This window comes from Oncorhynchus gorbuscha, linkage group LG21, assembly GCF_021184085.1.
Source record: "Oncorhynchus gorbuscha isolate QuinsamMale2020 ecotype Even-year linkage group LG21, OgorEven_v1.0, whole genome shotgun sequence".
Taxonomy (NCBI): Eukaryota; Metazoa; Chordata; class Actinopteri; order Salmoniformes; family Salmonidae; genus Oncorhynchus; species Oncorhynchus gorbuscha.
The window spans coordinates 27,477,131-27,493,502 of record NC_060193.1 but is presented as its reverse complement, the minus strand read 5'-3'; the positions used below and the strand labels follow the sequence as shown (position 1 = coordinate 27,493,502).

The 16,372-nt window shown below is 41.7% G+C and overlaps 1 protein-coding gene across 1 annotated transcript; it reads right to left on the bottom strand.

Annotated features, from left to right (window-relative positions):
- Window positions 1-280: 280 nt before the first annotated feature.
- Window positions 281-8,983, bottom strand: LOC124008159 (transcription factor p65-like). Its single transcript, XM_046319221.1, has 11 exons — window positions 8,848-8,983; window positions 7,143-7,178; window positions 6,514-6,650; window positions 5,685-5,830; window positions 5,191-5,282; window positions 4,607-4,738; window positions 2,907-3,011; window positions 2,158-2,373; window positions 1,954-2,031; window positions 1,787-1,864; window positions 281-1,585 (listed from the first exon to the last, which is right to left on the bottom strand). The coding sequence occupies exons 1-11, from the start codon at window positions 8,852-8,854 to the stop codon at window positions 771-773; spliced, it is 1,842 nt and encodes a 613-aa protein (XP_046175177.1). The 5' UTR covers window positions 8,855-8,983; the 3' UTR covers window positions 281-770.
- Window positions 8,984-16,372: the final 7,389 nt, after the last annotated feature.

The window sequence follows — 16,372 nt, the reverse complement described above, 5'->3', positions numbered from 1 at the left end:
GCAAAAATCCCAGAACCACACAGGGGAAACCTAGTGAAGGACCTGCAGAGAGCTGGGACCAAAGTAACAAAGCCTACCATCAATAACACCCTACGAACCTTGTGAAGACTTACAGAAAACTTTGACCTCTGTCATTGCCAACAAAGGGTATATAACAAAGTATTGAGATAAACTTTTGTTATTGACCAAATACTTATTTTCCACCATAATTTGCAAATAAATTCAGTAAAAATCCTACAATGTGATTTTCTGGATTTTTCTTTCTCATTTTGTCTGTCATAGTTGAAGTGTACCTATGACGAAAATACAGGCCTCTCATCTTTTTAAGTGGGAGAACTTGCACAATTGGTGGCTGACTAAATACTTTTTTGCCCCACTGTAGCTGGAGCTAACTAGCCAGCTAGCTCTGTAGCCATGGATCGTGCACCTTCCATTGTTTAGCTAAGTAGCTAGCTGGTTGACGTTTTCCTTTTGTAACCAGAGCAGATGAAAATCAACATTCACCTCTATACATGTCGTTTCCATTGATAACCATACATAATGAGGCAGTTAAGGGACCTCGTGGACACCCTTAACTTTTGTACTTAATTTAAAACAGGGAAAATTCACACATCTTGTGCAACTGACTTAAAGTTACAGGAAAATACAAGGGGGAAATTAACTTAAGTTGTTTTATGCAACCGGGCCCAGGATCTCAAGGGCACAGATAAAAGTAGTCTACCAGGGGGATTATGTCAGTAAACATGTCAGTCAAATCACACAGTTGTCTCTTAGGTCTGATGTCCAGGCACAAAACTGTATTGGTTGCCACTGTTCAGGATGGACATGAGACGGTCTTCGTCCATGGAGCTTAAGACGTCCAGGTCGTCAAGGGCGGCCGGCTGGCTGGCGTTGCCGGGGGAACTCTCCATCACGCCCTCGTTCTGGAGCAGGCTGACAATGCTGTTAGGGTAGTTCATCCAGGTGCTGCCGCCACAGCCGGTGTGGTGGTTGGCTGGGTCTGCTTGGTTCTGGGCCGCGTTGTTGGCCACAGTGTTGGTGGAGGGTAAGTGGCAGGGTTCCTGAGGGGCTGACGCCTCACTGCTCTTTGGCCCTTCTCCAGCCAGACAACTCTGGCCCAGCATAGCCTGGAATTCTTCAATGTTTATACTATCTAGAGTCCCTGGCGCTTGTGCCTCAGAAAAGCTGGGGAATTCGGGTAGCTCCTCATCCACCTTGAACTGGGAGCCTTGGACCCCGAAGGTAGAGGTGGGCTCTGGTGTAGGGGCTGCACTCACCGGCTCCTGGGGACAAGCAAAGTTGTGGAAAGCGAATCCGTTGAAGTCCAACAGGTTTACGGTGGGAAAGGCCTGGGAGGAGGCGGCTGCGGCTGCAGAGGCCTGGGGGTTGGTGGTGAAGCTGGCCACGGGGGTGGCTTTGGGCTGCGAGTCCAGAGTCAGGCTGTTGAGGAACTTCCAGGTCTCGGCTGCGGTGGAGGAGGCTTCTGCTTTGGGCTGGGTTTGAAACAACTTGCCTGGCTGGGGGCCGTTGTAGTAGGGCTGGGGCTTCACAGAGAAGGCACTAGGGGGCGCCACTGGGTTCATCACTGCAAGAGAAACACAGTCAATGCCACTGTCCCTTACCCAATTCTGTATACTGGCAAATGTACAAATAAACGTAGGGTCCCTTAACAGTAGTATCTATGTTAACTTTTAATAACATATAGAATGTTACATATAGAACAACACCCTTTACCGTATTAACACACCCATTAATAATAAACAGCCAAATAAATAGTATGGTTTACCAGGCTGGCTAGCTGCTGGCTTGGCGGTGACTGTTCTCCTGGCAATGTTGAACGGCCTCGTCTCTGCTGACATGGTCCCTGGAATTCAAACATACACCATCACACACTAAAACCATCAGAGGACACAGCTGTCTAGTTCAGCGACATGGATCATTTTAGACACTTACCCGACATCAGGGACCCCAGCTTCAGATTCTGTAACATTCCCTCTGTCCGTTTTCTCTTCTCCATCAGTCTATATTCATCTGTACAGTGAAAGATTCTAGAGTTAGCCTGGGTAAAATGTTTTGCATGACAACCACACAGGCCACAGGAGTTATGCCATAGAAAACAAAGTGGATCGCCATCGCAACAACGGAAAGGGAAGTGACCTGGGTCAGAGGGCAGGAACTGGAAGTCCATTGGCTCGCTGACCTCACGATCCGAGGGCCTGCGGAGCTGCATCTTCACTCGGATTGGCTCGGTCAGGTTGGTGTCGCAGTAGGGCGGGGTGCAGAACACAATGGCCACCTGCCTGTGTACGTCCGCTTGGGAGAAGGTGCCCTTCCCCTCCCACGAGCCCTGGAAGAACCGCACCTCGATGTCCTCTGTGGAGGGGAGAAAGAATGGGGTGGGAGAGGGGATGGGAAGGAGGGGTGGGAGAGGGGATGGGAAGGAGGAGGGGTGGGAGAGGGGATGGGAAGGAGGAGGGGTGGGAGAGGGGATGGGAAGGAGGAGGGGTGGGACAGTGAGATGTGAGAGACCGGCTTAGAATCAATTCCCCCAGCCGATCTAACTGACTTGGTAACATTCTGTAACAACATTCTTTCATTGGCCCCCTTTTTACATGTCATACAGGAAGGATATAGAACCAATGAACTAGGTTAAGTTTGACCAATTAAACAAGTGGTTACCAGTGGGCTTATATACACACAATACTTTCAAATCTGTGTCTGGCAAAGAGGAACTACAACAACAAAAAGACATACATGAACAAAGCCGCTGGCGTAAGGTTAAAGAAACTAAAAGGCTCAACTCATTAATGCCAACAAAAATAGAAGCGTGTGTGTGTGTGTGTGTGTGTGTGTGTGTGTGTGTGTGTGTGTGTGTGTGTGTGTGTGTGTGTGTGTGTGACAGAAACCTTTTTGCACTTTGTCACAAAGTAAGAAGATCTCATCCCCCCCTATGCAGCTTCCAGAGTTTCTGTTCACTCGACAGATCTTCAGTTCTGCTGTGTTGGGTGCTCCTGCGAGACAGAAACGATAGAGATGGAGTGTGAAGGGGCTTCATGAATGAGTGAAACTGACACGGAGTCAAATGTGAAACATATGTTTTGGCACTGTTTAACTGTTGGAAGTTCTTTGGAAATATGTTGTTGAGTTCTTAGGAAAATGATGTCCCGCTCTCATGCTCTGTGGTTATAACCCAAATGTCCACATTTCTTTTCAAGAAATGCAATTTGAGCAGTTTCAACAGCTGTGAAGAAGGGGGGGGGGACACTCTCAAAAGCTGGTTTGAACCGAACGTTGTACTGTGCAGGCTTGGGGTTTTAATGTACAACAACATTTGTATATTAGTAAGATCACCTGCCAAAATTGTGGGGTGTGTATGATTGTGTGTGTGTGTCAGAGAGGATGTGTGTGAGAGTGGGAGTAAGTGAGAGAGGGTGTGGGAGGAAGGGAAGAGCACGTAGGCCTATGTGTGTAAAGTTACCTGAACACTAGATGGTTAGTGTTTTCATAACATTGTCAGACAATTTTAAAAGCTCTTTGTATCCATAAAGCCAGGTCTTTTTTTTCCCTATAGTCACACCCATTTAGAATGGCTGAAGCTTTAACAGTACTTAAAAAGGTGTGTGTAAGGAAAGAAAAGTGTGTGTGCAAGTGTTAAACAACAAGGGCATTGATGAGAGGAAGCAGGCCGACTTAAAACATTGGGAGCATCAATAGCTGAATGTTCCAGTGACTTCTGTGTTGTTAATGGGGAAAATGTTCAAACGTTCTGATGTAGATCCTTCTGTGTTGTTAATGGGGAAAATGTTCAAACGTTCTGATGTAGATCCTTCTGTGTTGTTAATGGGGAAAATGTTCAAACGTTCTGATGTAGATCCTTCTGTGTTGTTAATGGGGGAAAATGTTCAAACGTTCTGATGTAGATCCTTCTGTGTTGTTAATGGGGGAAAATGTTCAAACGTTCTGATGTAGATCCTTCTGTGTTGTTAATGGGGAAAATGTTCAAACGTTCTGATGTAGATCCTTCTGTGTTGTTAATGGGGAAAATGTTCAAACGTTCTGATGTAGATCCTTCTGTGTTGTTAATGGGGAAAATGTTCAAACGTTCTGATGTAGATCCTTCTGTGTTGTTAATGGGGAAAATGTTCAAACGTTCTGATGTAGATCCTTCTGTGTTGTTAATGGGGAAAATGTTCAAACGTTCTGATGTAGATCCTTCTGTGTTCCTGACACTTACAGTCAACGCATCGTTTGCCTGCTATTTAATGCACTGATGATCAAATAGAAAGACAAAAAAAACGTATTTAGCGCCAAATTTGAGCAAATTCAAAAACTGTGATCCATCGCAATTTACTCATGCCATTAACTCGCTTATTAGAAACGTTTGACAGCCCAAATGTGAATATACATGTACGCAATTTGTTTTGCGTTTACCGTGATTCTTGTATTTATTCTTTCGGTTTTTCCTCCTCTTTTTGTGTGATTTTGCTCCCTCTGGGTTACTGCTTGTATGTACACAATAAAACAGGAACACCCAGGACAGAACAGTGACAGACGAGGGAGTCAGTGTGTACTCGGTGAGCGTTTGGTGTGTGTGTAGCAGACTCACTGTTGTCGTAGATGGGCTGGGACACCACGGGCTCCAGAGGGCAGAGTTCCCCGGTAGGCAGAGTGATCGAGGCCTGGAAACACAGCCTCACTGCATTTAGGTCAAACTCCTCCCACATGTTTGCCTCAGGAACTGCAGGCAAAACAGCACATCAGACACAAAGCAAATTGGTGTGGCATCGGAGATAGGATAGGATACAGTCGGTATCAGATAGCCAGTAAGTCACAGTCAACAGAGGGAAAATAAATTCCGACTCACATGGTATTATTGGAATTAACCAAGGTAAACAAACATGAAAATTAGATTGGAGGAGTGAATTATATAACTGGTATAATGTTATGACAGTGGATTGTCACGTACGGTGTGTGTGTGTTTTTGGTTTACCGATCCTTATGGGGACCAGAAGTACTCACAAGGACAGTAAAATAAGGACAATTCGGACAAGTGGGGACAGTTCGCCAGTCCCCACAAGGAAAAAGGCTATTTTAAGCGTAGGGGTCAGGAGTTAGAGAAAATATCATTTTGAAAGGGAATCAATTGTTCGGTACCCACAAGGATAGTAAAACAAATGTGTGTGTGCTCACTGTTGAAGGGGTTGTTTTGGGTCTGCAGCCTACAGGAAACTGCCTCGGCCACATCCTTTTTCTTCACACACTGAATGCCCAGGTTCTGAAAACTGAGAGCAGACAGTAAGACAAGGGGTCAGAGTGAACGTGTGTGAAAGTGAGACACTGTAGATATCGACACACAAGAGGGTGCTTATTCAACCATCCTCTGCTTCTGGCCTTTACAAACGAAGACTATGTGAAACAACTTATCCTGAATGGTTATATAAATCATTAACTGGTACCCTTTCGTCATCCAAGTATATGTCCTCTATCAAGATGTTGGCAGGTACACTCTGCACAAAACAAACATTATGTTTCTTTGTATTTCATCACACCCCCACCCACTAACAAATCTGCCCACACACACACACAGGTACACACATATCCACACCTGTCTAGTAATTTTCACAGACCTGCCCTCACACCCACCCTCAAGCCCCAAACACACACACAGGGACCCTCCGTCTAACCTGTGCACTCGTCTCTCCTGCAGGTCTGCCTCATAGTAACCATGTTTGCAGTCTTTCCCCACCAGTTCGTGGGGGTGGGGCTTGTGAGGTGGGTTCTTGGTCACCAAGGAGACGCGGACACGCAGGGGGCCATTGTAGTTGTGCACCTGCATGGGACCAGCCAGGTTAGCAGAATGAGTATCATCACTCACCTTAGAATCTCCACCACTTCCTTATCACCTTCAAATCTCTATAAATCAAGTGTCGTAAAGCATAATGCAGTACTGATTAGACTGCTATACCATGGTTATAACTAGACAAAACGTCTCGTTTGTATAACAAATCTTACTTTGATTAATAGTTGAGCCATCGACTATCTCAGAATATATGGTGACTTAGCTACAATTATTAAAGGGATACATCAAGATTTTGGCAATGATGCCCTTCATCTACTTCCCAGAGTCAGATGAACTTGTGGATAGCATTTTTATGTCTCTGCGTACAGTTTGAAGGAAGTTGCTAGCTAGTGCTAGCACAATTGCTACCTAGCGCTAGCGCAATGACTGGAAGTCTATGGGTATCCACTACCGATAGACTTCGTCATTGAACTAGTTAGCATTGGCTCGAGAAATCGACCTCTAACTTCCTTCATACTGGATACAGAGACATACAAATGGTACCCACGAGTTAATCTAAAACTGGTGAAGTAGATAAAGGGGCTCATTGCCAAAATTACGAAGTATCCCTTTAAGGTCTCGGAATGAATTCATTAAGCTACAGAGTAAACAATGGCATGGAATCATTAGAAAATGACAGGTTGATTATCTGTGTGATTAAAGGGCGCCCTCACCTTAATGGCGGGGTGTGTCTTGGTGGTGTCATTGCTCTTCTCTCCCGGGGTGCTTCCCGCAGAGCGCCCCTCACACTTGTACCTGAACCTCATGCCCCTCTGCTTGGGCTGTTCAATGATCTCAATGAAGGGATTACCTGCACACACACAGAGAGAGAGACAGATATGAGATTATATATATATATATGAGATTATATATATATACATATACATACACATATACATATATATATATATACATATACATATACATATATACATATATATATACACATACACATACACATATATATACACATATACATACACATATATATATACATATATACATATATACATATATATATGGAGAGAGATAGATAGATATATATATATATCATAGAGAGAGGGGGGAGCACAATGTAATGAAGGTCCTAGTGCACCTCTAAACTATCACAATGTAATGTACCTAAAGCAGTGTTGAGCTTTCGCAACAGCTGTGATTCATCATGTTTGTATGTGTTTTAAAGCAAAGCTGAAGATCCAAGTCAATACATTCATGAGGGAGAAGCCAAAAAGTTGACTCACTGATTGTCACCCATCAACATGAACAGGAAACAGTTACACAAGAGTGATAGAAATCGCATTACCTTGGTTCAAAGGGGGCTGTTCCCATCCATAAATTCCTAAGGAGATGGGAGGAATTGACAAACATTTAGTATAAGAAAGAAATCCGTAAGAAAGGATGATAAATCAAAATCCACAACCTATAATTTCCCTCTACTCTCTGGTAAGTAAAGGCCCACAGGAACTGGTGCCATTGAAGATCACAACAGTTCAGCACAGATCTGCGATAGAGATTCATCTCCTCCATATGCAGAAGGGTGTTAACTAACAGTAGAAGTCAATAGGTTTGCATTGAAAACACTGGAGGTTGATCTTAAACACAATAGCAGACAAGGCATAATCGCTCATAATGTTTGACCTGCCAGGATTGCCCTGTAAGTGTACGGCGAATGAATAAAGAAACATATTTAGACAGGGACAATAAAAGGTCTCAGATTACATGGCTCCTATTGTGTCTGTGAGCAGAGTTCAATTTAACACATCTTCACTAAATGCACTGCCCTGGTACATGGAAAAAGACTGTCCTGATTCATATTAAAAGACTCTCCTGTTTCATAGAAAAAGACTCTCCTAGTTCATATTAAAATACTGTCCTGGTTCATAGAAAAGAAGACTGTCCTGGTTCATAGAAAAATACTATCCTAGTTCATAGAAAAATACTATCCTAGTTCATAGAAAAATACTATCCTAGTTCATAGAAAAATACTATCCTAGTCCATAGAAAAATACTATCCTAGTTCATAGAAAAATACTATCCTAGTTCATAGAAAAATACTATCCTAGTTCATAGAAAAATACTATCCTAGTTCATAGAAAAATACTATCCTAGTTCATAGAAAAAGACGCTCCTAGTTCATATTAAAAGACTGTCCTGGTTCATAGAAAAAGACTGTCCTGGTTCATAGAAAAATACTCCCCTAGTTCATATTAAAAGACTATCCTGGTTCATAGAAAAAGACTCTCCTAGTTCATATTAAAAGACTGTCCTGGTTCATAGAAAAATACTGGAAACTTGATTTGTGGCGCTTGTTCATAGCCCCTCCCACCACTGTTTCGTGGATGACTTTTCTTTGAAATGGCCACTCTAAGAGAAAGGGATGCCTTCCATGTTTGTTGATTGTCGACCTTCAAGTCTACAACGTAACTTTTCGTAATGTCATATTGTTGCGTGGCTTTATTAACAAGCTATTAACCTATATATACGCACAAAACATTGATGACGTAGGATAATTTCATAACGTTACATTGCAAACGTTTACCCACAGCTAGCATACGTTCATAATTTATTTTACGATGTAATCTCGGGTACAACGGCGTCCCCTGATCAATTAAGTGTCAAAATTGTATATATTTTCATAGGCCTACGAGTTAAATATTACCTTGCGGCGAAAGTAAAACATCTTGGACAATCACATAGGCGCTTGACTGCCGTTCTACTCTAATGTTTGGATAATAAATATTTTTAAATCATCCACAATGAACATAGTTCTACTATATATGATGTGCAATTCTAGAGCTATGGCCTAATAGACGTAGGCCTATCTACTTCCTAGTACAGTGCTGGCAAGTCAGCGCCAATTATCTCCATTATTTTGTATTGACTCTTCCTGACGTAGTACAAGACCAATGGTATGCGGGCTTCACCCTTGTGAGCAAAACAAATTGCTAAGTTTTCCACGACACTCCAACATGCATTTACCTTGCGGATCAGTTTGTAAACAAACTTACCATCCATTTCCAACGTCGGCCACCGTGATTAATCGAATAGCCTTTTCCCTATAGGTTGTTTGTCCCTTAAACACCGTGTCACCTTCTCTTGACAGCTTGTTCTTTCGCCTCCCTCTCGCCACCCCCAACTTCGAGACTCCAATGCAACTTACCACCTCCCCCTCAAATGGTGCGGAAATACCCAAATGACGTCGGGCCTATGTTAAAGGGGCAATCTGTAGTTGCTACATCCATTATTTGATTTCTAATTCATTATTTGCACCCATCGATTCTTGAAAATTAAACTTAGAAATTGCCTCATGAGCTTAGTTCAACTCTCCAAACCCCATCGTAACCCCAAATATAAGCTTGTTTTCCTTGTAAACACAGTCAACTTAAACACTATAGCCACAAAACATGGATAAACAAAATGTTGACATCATGGATGGTCAGTTGCATCCATCGCTCTATGAATTTGAAAATGCTCTAATTTCTCCCCCCCCCCCCCCCCCCACGCTTTCTACGGTAACATGGGAAGGGAAACGCTTTCACTTGTTTTAATGCTTATTGCTGCTTTAAAAACTATATAGTACAATGCCAAACAAGTAGCCTACACAAATAATCATATTCTGTTTTTTTATTAAACATTAAATCTTGAATGAATCCAATTAACCGAAAAGTACCCAATTGTCATACTTGAGGAAAGGTAAAGATACCTTAATATAAAATGTGAAAGTCACTCAGTAAAATACTGCTTGAGTAAAAGTCTAAAAGTATTTGATTTTAAATATACTTAAATATCAAAAGTAAATAGAATTGCTAAAATATACTTAAGTATCGAAAGTAAAAGTACAAATATTTTTAAAAAATCATTATATTAAGCAGACCAGACAGCACAATTTCTTTCTTTTTTAATGTATGGTCAGCCAGAGGCACACTCCAACACTCAGACATAATTTATAAACAAAGCATTTGTGTTTAGTGATTCCTCCAGATCAGATTCAGCAGGGATGACCAGGGATGTTCTAATGATAAGTGTATGTATTGGACCATGTTCTGTCCTGCTAAGAATTTAAAATGTAACGAGTACTTTTGGGTGTCAGGGAAAATGTATGGAGTAAAAATAACATTATTTTCTTTAGTGATGTAGTGAAGTAAAAGTTGTAAAAAATATAAATAGTTAACAGGTGTGCCTTGTTAAAAGTTCATTTGTGGAATTTCTTTCCTTCTTTTAATGTGGTTGAGCCAATCAGTTGTGTTGTGACAAGGTAGGGGTGGTGTACGAAGATAGCCCTATTTGGTAAAAGATCAAGTCCATATTATGGCAAGAACAGCTCAAATAAGCAAAAAGAAACGACAGTCCATCATTACTTTAAGACATGAAGGTCAGTCCATCCCAGAAAATATCAAGAACTTTCAAAGTTTCTTCAAGTGCAGTCTCAAAAACCATGAAGCGCTATGATTATACTGGCTCTCATGAGGACCGCCACAGAAAAGACTGAGTTACCTCTGCTGCAGATGATAAGTTCAATAGAGTTAACTGCACCTCAGAAATTGCAGCCCAAATTAATTCTTCACAGAGTTCAAGTAACAGACACATCTCAACATCAACTGTTCAGAGGAGACTGCGTGAATCAGGCCTTCATGGACATCAATAAGAAGAGAAGAAGAGACTTGCTTGGGCAAACAAACATGAGCGCTGAACATTAGACTGGAGGAAATCTGTCCTTTGGTCTGATGAGTCCAAATGTGAGATTTTTGGTCTTTGTGAGACGCAGAGTAGGTGAACGGATGATCTCCGCATGTGTGGTTCCCACCGGGAAACATGGATGAGGAGGTGTGATGGTGTGGGATGCTTTGCTGGTGACACTGTCTGTGATTTATTTAGAATTCAAGGCACACTTAACCAGCATGTCTTCCACAGCATTCTGTAGCAATACGCCATCCCATCTGATTTGTGCTTAGTGGGAATATCATTTGTTTTTAAACAGGACAATGACCCAACACACCTCCAGTCTGTGTAAGGGCTATTTGACCAAGAAGGAGAGTGATGGAGTGCTGCATCAGATGATCTGGCCTCCACAATCAAACAACCTCAACCCAATTGAGATGGTTTGGGATGAGTTGGACCGGAGAATGAAGGAAAAAGCAGCCATCAACTGCTCAGCATATGTGGGAACTCCTCCAAGACTGTTGGGAAAGCAGTCCAGGCGAAGCTGGTTGAGAGAATGCCAAGAGTGTGCAAAGCTGTCATCAAGGCAAAGGGTGACTACTTTGAAGAATCTCAAATATATTTCGATTTGTTTAACACCTTTTTTGGTTACTCTATGAATCCATATGTGTTATTTCATAGTTTGGATGTCTTCACTATTATTCTACAATATAGAAAGTAGTCAAAATAAAGAAAAATCCTTGAAAGAGTAGGTGTGTCCAAGCTTTGGACTGGTACTGTATATGCTCCGAATCTATTTACAGAAGATATAGGCCTACTGAGAATTTATTTGTACAGCAGTAGATATATAGGAGTAAGCTATGTCATGAATCCAGTGGGCCCTGTATTAATAAATACACAGTGTGTATATACAGTGTAACTAAAAAAAATCCTATTTTGTTGCATTACAAATTGTAATTTAAATGGATATTTATTTGGATTTCATGTAATGGACATACACAAAATAGTCCAAATTGGTGAAGTGAAATGAAAAAAAGTACTTGTTTAAAAAAAATCTAAAAATAAAAAAACAAAAAAGTGGTGTGTGCATATGTATTCACCCCCTTCGCTATGAAGCCCCTAAATAAGATCTGGTTCAACCAATTACCTTCAGAAGTCACACAATTAGTTAAATAAAGTCCAACTGTGCGCAATCTAAGAGTCATATGATCTGTCACATGATCTCAGTATGTATACACCTGTTCTGAAAGGCCCCAGAGTCTGTACTGAGCAGTACAGACTCAGTACTGAGCAAGGGGCGCCACCAAATGTCACCATGAAGACCAAGGAGCTCTCCAAACAGGTCAGGGACAAAGTTGTGGAGAAGTACAGATCAGGGTTGGGTTAAAATAAAATATCAGAAACATTGAACATCCCACGGAGCACCATTAAATCCATAATAGAAAAATGGAAAGAATATGGCACCACAACAAACCTGCCAAGAGAGGGCCGCACACCAAAACCCACTGACCAGGCAAGGAGGGTATTAATCACAGAGGCAACAAAGAGACCAAAGATAACCCTGAAGGAGCTGCAAAGCTCCACAGAGGAGATTGGAGTATCTGTCCATAGGACCACTAAGCCGTACACTCCACAGAGCTGGTCTTTACAGAAGAGTGGCCAGAAATAAGAAAAAAAATAAGCAAACCCGTGTGGTGTTCGCCAAAAGGCATGTGGAACGAATTGCAAAAATTGCTGAAGTTGGAGACATATCTCCCTCACTAACTTTAAGCATCAGCTATCTGAGCAGTTTACCGATCGCTGCAGCTGTACATAGCCCATCTGTAAATAGCCCATCTGTAAATAGCCCATCTGTCAATAGCCCATCCAACTACCTACCTCATCCCCATATTGTTTTTATTTACTTTTTTGCTCTTTTGCACACCAGTATTTCTACTTGCACATCATCGTCTGCACATATATCACTCCAGTGTTAATTTGCTAAATTGTAATTACTTTGCTACTATGGCCTATTTATTGCCTTACCTCATTACTCCATTTGCACACACAGTATTTAGATTTTTCTATAGTCTTATTGACTGTACTTGTGTTTATCCCATGTGTAACTCTGTTGTTTTTTGTCGCACTGCTTTGCTTTATCTTGGCCAGGTCGCAGTTGTAAATGAGAACTTGTTCTCAACTGGCCTACCTGGTTAAATTAATGTGGGGGAAAAAATAAAAATGTTTTTCATCTGCAGGAACTGGGAAACTGGTCAGAATTGAAGGAATGATGGATGGCACTAAAATCAGGGAAATTCTTAAGGGAAACCTGTTTCAGTCTTCCAGAGATTTGAGACTGGGACGGAGGTTTATCTTCCAGCAGGACAATGACACTAAGCATACTGCTAAAGCAACACTCGAGTGGTTTAAGGGGAAACATTTAAATGTTTTGGAATGGCCTAGTCAAAGCCCAGACCTCAATCCAATTGAGAATCTGTGGTATGACTTGAAGATTGCTGTACTGCAGCGGAACCCATCCAACTTGAAGGAGCTGCAGCAGTTTTGCCTTGAAGAATGAGCGAAAATCTCAGTGGCTCGATGTGCCAAGCTTATAGAGACATAACCCAAGGGACTTGCAGCTGTAATTAATGCAAAAGGCGGCTTTGGGGGGGGGGGGGGTGAATAGTTATGCATGCTCAGGTTTTCCGTTTTTTTGTCTTATTTCTTGTTTGTTTCACAAGAAAAAATATTTAGCATCTTCAATGTGGTAAGCATGTTGTGTAAATAATACAACCCCCCCAACAAAAAAATACATTTTAATTCCAGGTTGTAAAACAACAAAATAGGAAAAATGTCAAGGGGGGTGAATACTTTCGCAAGCCACTGTATGTATGTGAATGGTGTGTATAGACAATATGGACAGTAGCATGTGTGAATAGAAAAAGTGTGTACAGCAGTAGTTACATAGGATGAGCCACAACTAAAATGCAGTATATGCATATGGAAACATTATTCAAGTGACCAGTGTTCAATGAGTCTTTATGTACAGTGCATTTGTAAACTATTCAGACCCCTTTCATTTTTCCACATTTTGTTACTTTACAGCCTTGTTCTAAAATGTATGAAATCGTTTTCTTCCCCCCAGAGATGTTCTATCTGGTTCAAGTCCGGGCTCTGGCTCTGAATGTCCTCTGGCAAGGACATTCAGAGACTTGTCCCGAAACCAATCCTGCGTTGTCTTGGCTGTGTGTTTAGGGTCGTTGTCCTGTTGGAAGGTGAACCTTCGCCTCAGTCTGAGGTTCTGAGCGCTTTAGAGCTGTCACATTCTGTCCATCGTTTGTATGTGTTTTCCTTGGTTTAGTGTTGGTCAGGACGTGAGCTGGGTGGGCATTCTATGTTGTGTGTCTGGTTTGTCTATTTCTATGTTTGGCCTGATATGGTTCTCAATCAGAGGCAGGTGTTAGTCATTGTCTCTGATTGGGAACCATATTTAGGTAGCCTGTTTTGTGTTGGGTTTTGTGGGTGATTGTTCCTGTCTCTGTGTTTGCACCAGATAGGACTGTTTAGGTTTTTCACTTTTCTTGTTTTGTATAGTCTGTTCATGTATAGTTATCTTTATTAAAAACATGAATAACCACCACGCTGCATTTTGGTCCGCCTCTCTTTCACCAGAAGAAAACCCTTACAAGAGCAGGTTTTCATCAAGGATCTCTGTACTTTGCTCCGTTTATCTTTCCCTCAATCCTGACTAGTCGTCCAGTCCCTGCCACTGAAAAACATCCCCACAGCATGATGCTGCCACCACAATGTTTCACCGTAGGGATGGTGGCAGGTTTCCTCCAGACGTGACGCTTAGCATTCAGGCTAGAGTTCAATTTTGGTTTCATCAGACTGGATAATCTTGTTTATCATGATCTGAGAGTCCTTTAGGTGCCTTTTGGCAAACTATAAGTGGGCTGTCATGTGCCTTTTACTGAGGAGTGGCTTCTGTTTGGCCATTGTACCATAAAGGGATAATTGGTGGAGGGCTGCAGAGATAGTTGTCCTGAAAGTTTCACCTCCACAGAGGATCTCTGGAGGTCTTTCAGAGTGACCATCGGGTTCTTGGTCACCTCCCTGACCAAGGCCCTTCTCCCCCGATTTGCTCTGACTGGCACTGTCAACTGTAGGACCGTATATAAACAGGTGTGGGTCTTTTCAAATCATGTCCAATCAATTGAATTTTCCACAGGTGGACTCCAATTAAGTTGTAGAAACATCTCAAGGATGATCAATGGAAACAGGATGCGTCTGAACTCAATTTTGAGTCTCATAGCAAAGGGTCTGAATACTTATGTAAATAAGGTATTTCTCTTTTTCATTATGGGGTATGGTGTGTAGATTGATGAGTACAAAGGCTGTAACGTAACAAAATGTGGAAAAAGGTAAGGGGTCTGAATACTTCCCGAATGCAGTCTCAAAGGTGCAGGGTAGAGTATCAAGTGGTAATCGGCTAGTGACAGTGTCTAAAGTTCAGGACAGGCCGGAGGTTAGCTGGTGATGACTGTTTGACAGTCTGATTGCCTGGAGATTGAAGCTGTTTATCAGACTCCAGGTCCCAGCTTTGATGGACCTGTAGTCTCCTCCTTCTGGATGTTAGCGGAGTGAATATGCCGTGGCTCAGGTGGCTGAAGTCCTTATTCAACGAGTTTTAGTGCAATTTACAGCCATATTAGTTGTATGTTACATTGTATTCTATTCATAAACCCATATATTATATTATATTTTATTATTTTTGCCTATATTGAAGGCCTGTTAATATGTTGAAGCTGAGTAGAGAGGTCAGAGACTAGGTCAGCAAGGCAGAATACAGTGGTTTGGTATATACAACTGGGCCAGTAGACCTACAGGCATGTGCTATCACTATACTACACAAAAAAAAGGTAAAGTCCTTATTGTACCTACATGTAGTGTGGGTCGTGCTAAAGTACAAGTACCTGTATATGTTCTTTATAGAACATACATTGGTACTGTCTTCAAGCGAGTCTAAAGGGGAAAGTCACCAGTGTGCTCATGTATCCTCGTGCGCTCTTGGATCATGCGCCAAAAGGCCAAGAGAGAGCGCCAAAAGCCAAGTTAAGAAGCGCGAGCTGACCCATCACACTCTCTCCAGTCTCTACTAGTCTCTACTAGCTCACTCAGAAAGTCAACTCAACTCCAGGAGGAATAAAAACCGGCCAGTCTATAAGATTGACAGTATTTATATCAATGAAATTCACCATTGATTTTGAAGTGATTTTACAAATCTAGGCTACCCTGTGAGATGTATTTCATTGTTAAAGGTTTCTGCTTTAATCAAGAATAACATAAGAGTGCATTTATTATTATTATTTATTATGCCTTGATCAAGGGCATATCGTTACTTTTTCATTTATAGGCTACATGGAGACGCCATTAATTATTGGACATGGAAATGTTAAAAGTCATGGAAAAGTCATGACATTCCATCTGTCAAAATGTGTATGAACCCTTAACAGTGAATAATCAGAGCTATTTATAGCGTAATGTAATTTGTGAATTCCAGTTAACATATGCGAGTCTAATGGACCGGTCTCTTCCATCCGTAATCAAGCACTGACATAAGCAAACCATGAATGAAGAAATCGCTTATTGCAACTTCCTACAGCCTACCTTACTGAATATTGCGCATGGGCTTTGGGCATTTCGGACTTCATTCCATACTATTATTAGGATATGACTGCATTGTTATTGACTTATAAAACATACACTAGACAAGCTATTATGATTAGCCTACGTGTTCATATTGGAACGGTGTTATTATCATGAACCTGTTCTATTATATAAGCTTATACCATACATTTGATTCCCTCCCAGTACAAATAAAATTCGGGCGGA

Coding starts and splice junctions, on each gene's coding strand:
- LOC124008159 (XM_046319221.1), bottom strand. Junction 5,831..6,513: donor AGACACACCCCGCCATTAAG/GTGAGGGCGCCC, acceptor GGTCCCATGCAG/GTGCACAACTACAATGGCCC. Junction 4,739..5,190: donor CCAAAACAACCCCTTCAACA/GTGAGCACACAC, acceptor TTTTGCCTGCAG/TTCCTGAGGCAAACATGTGG.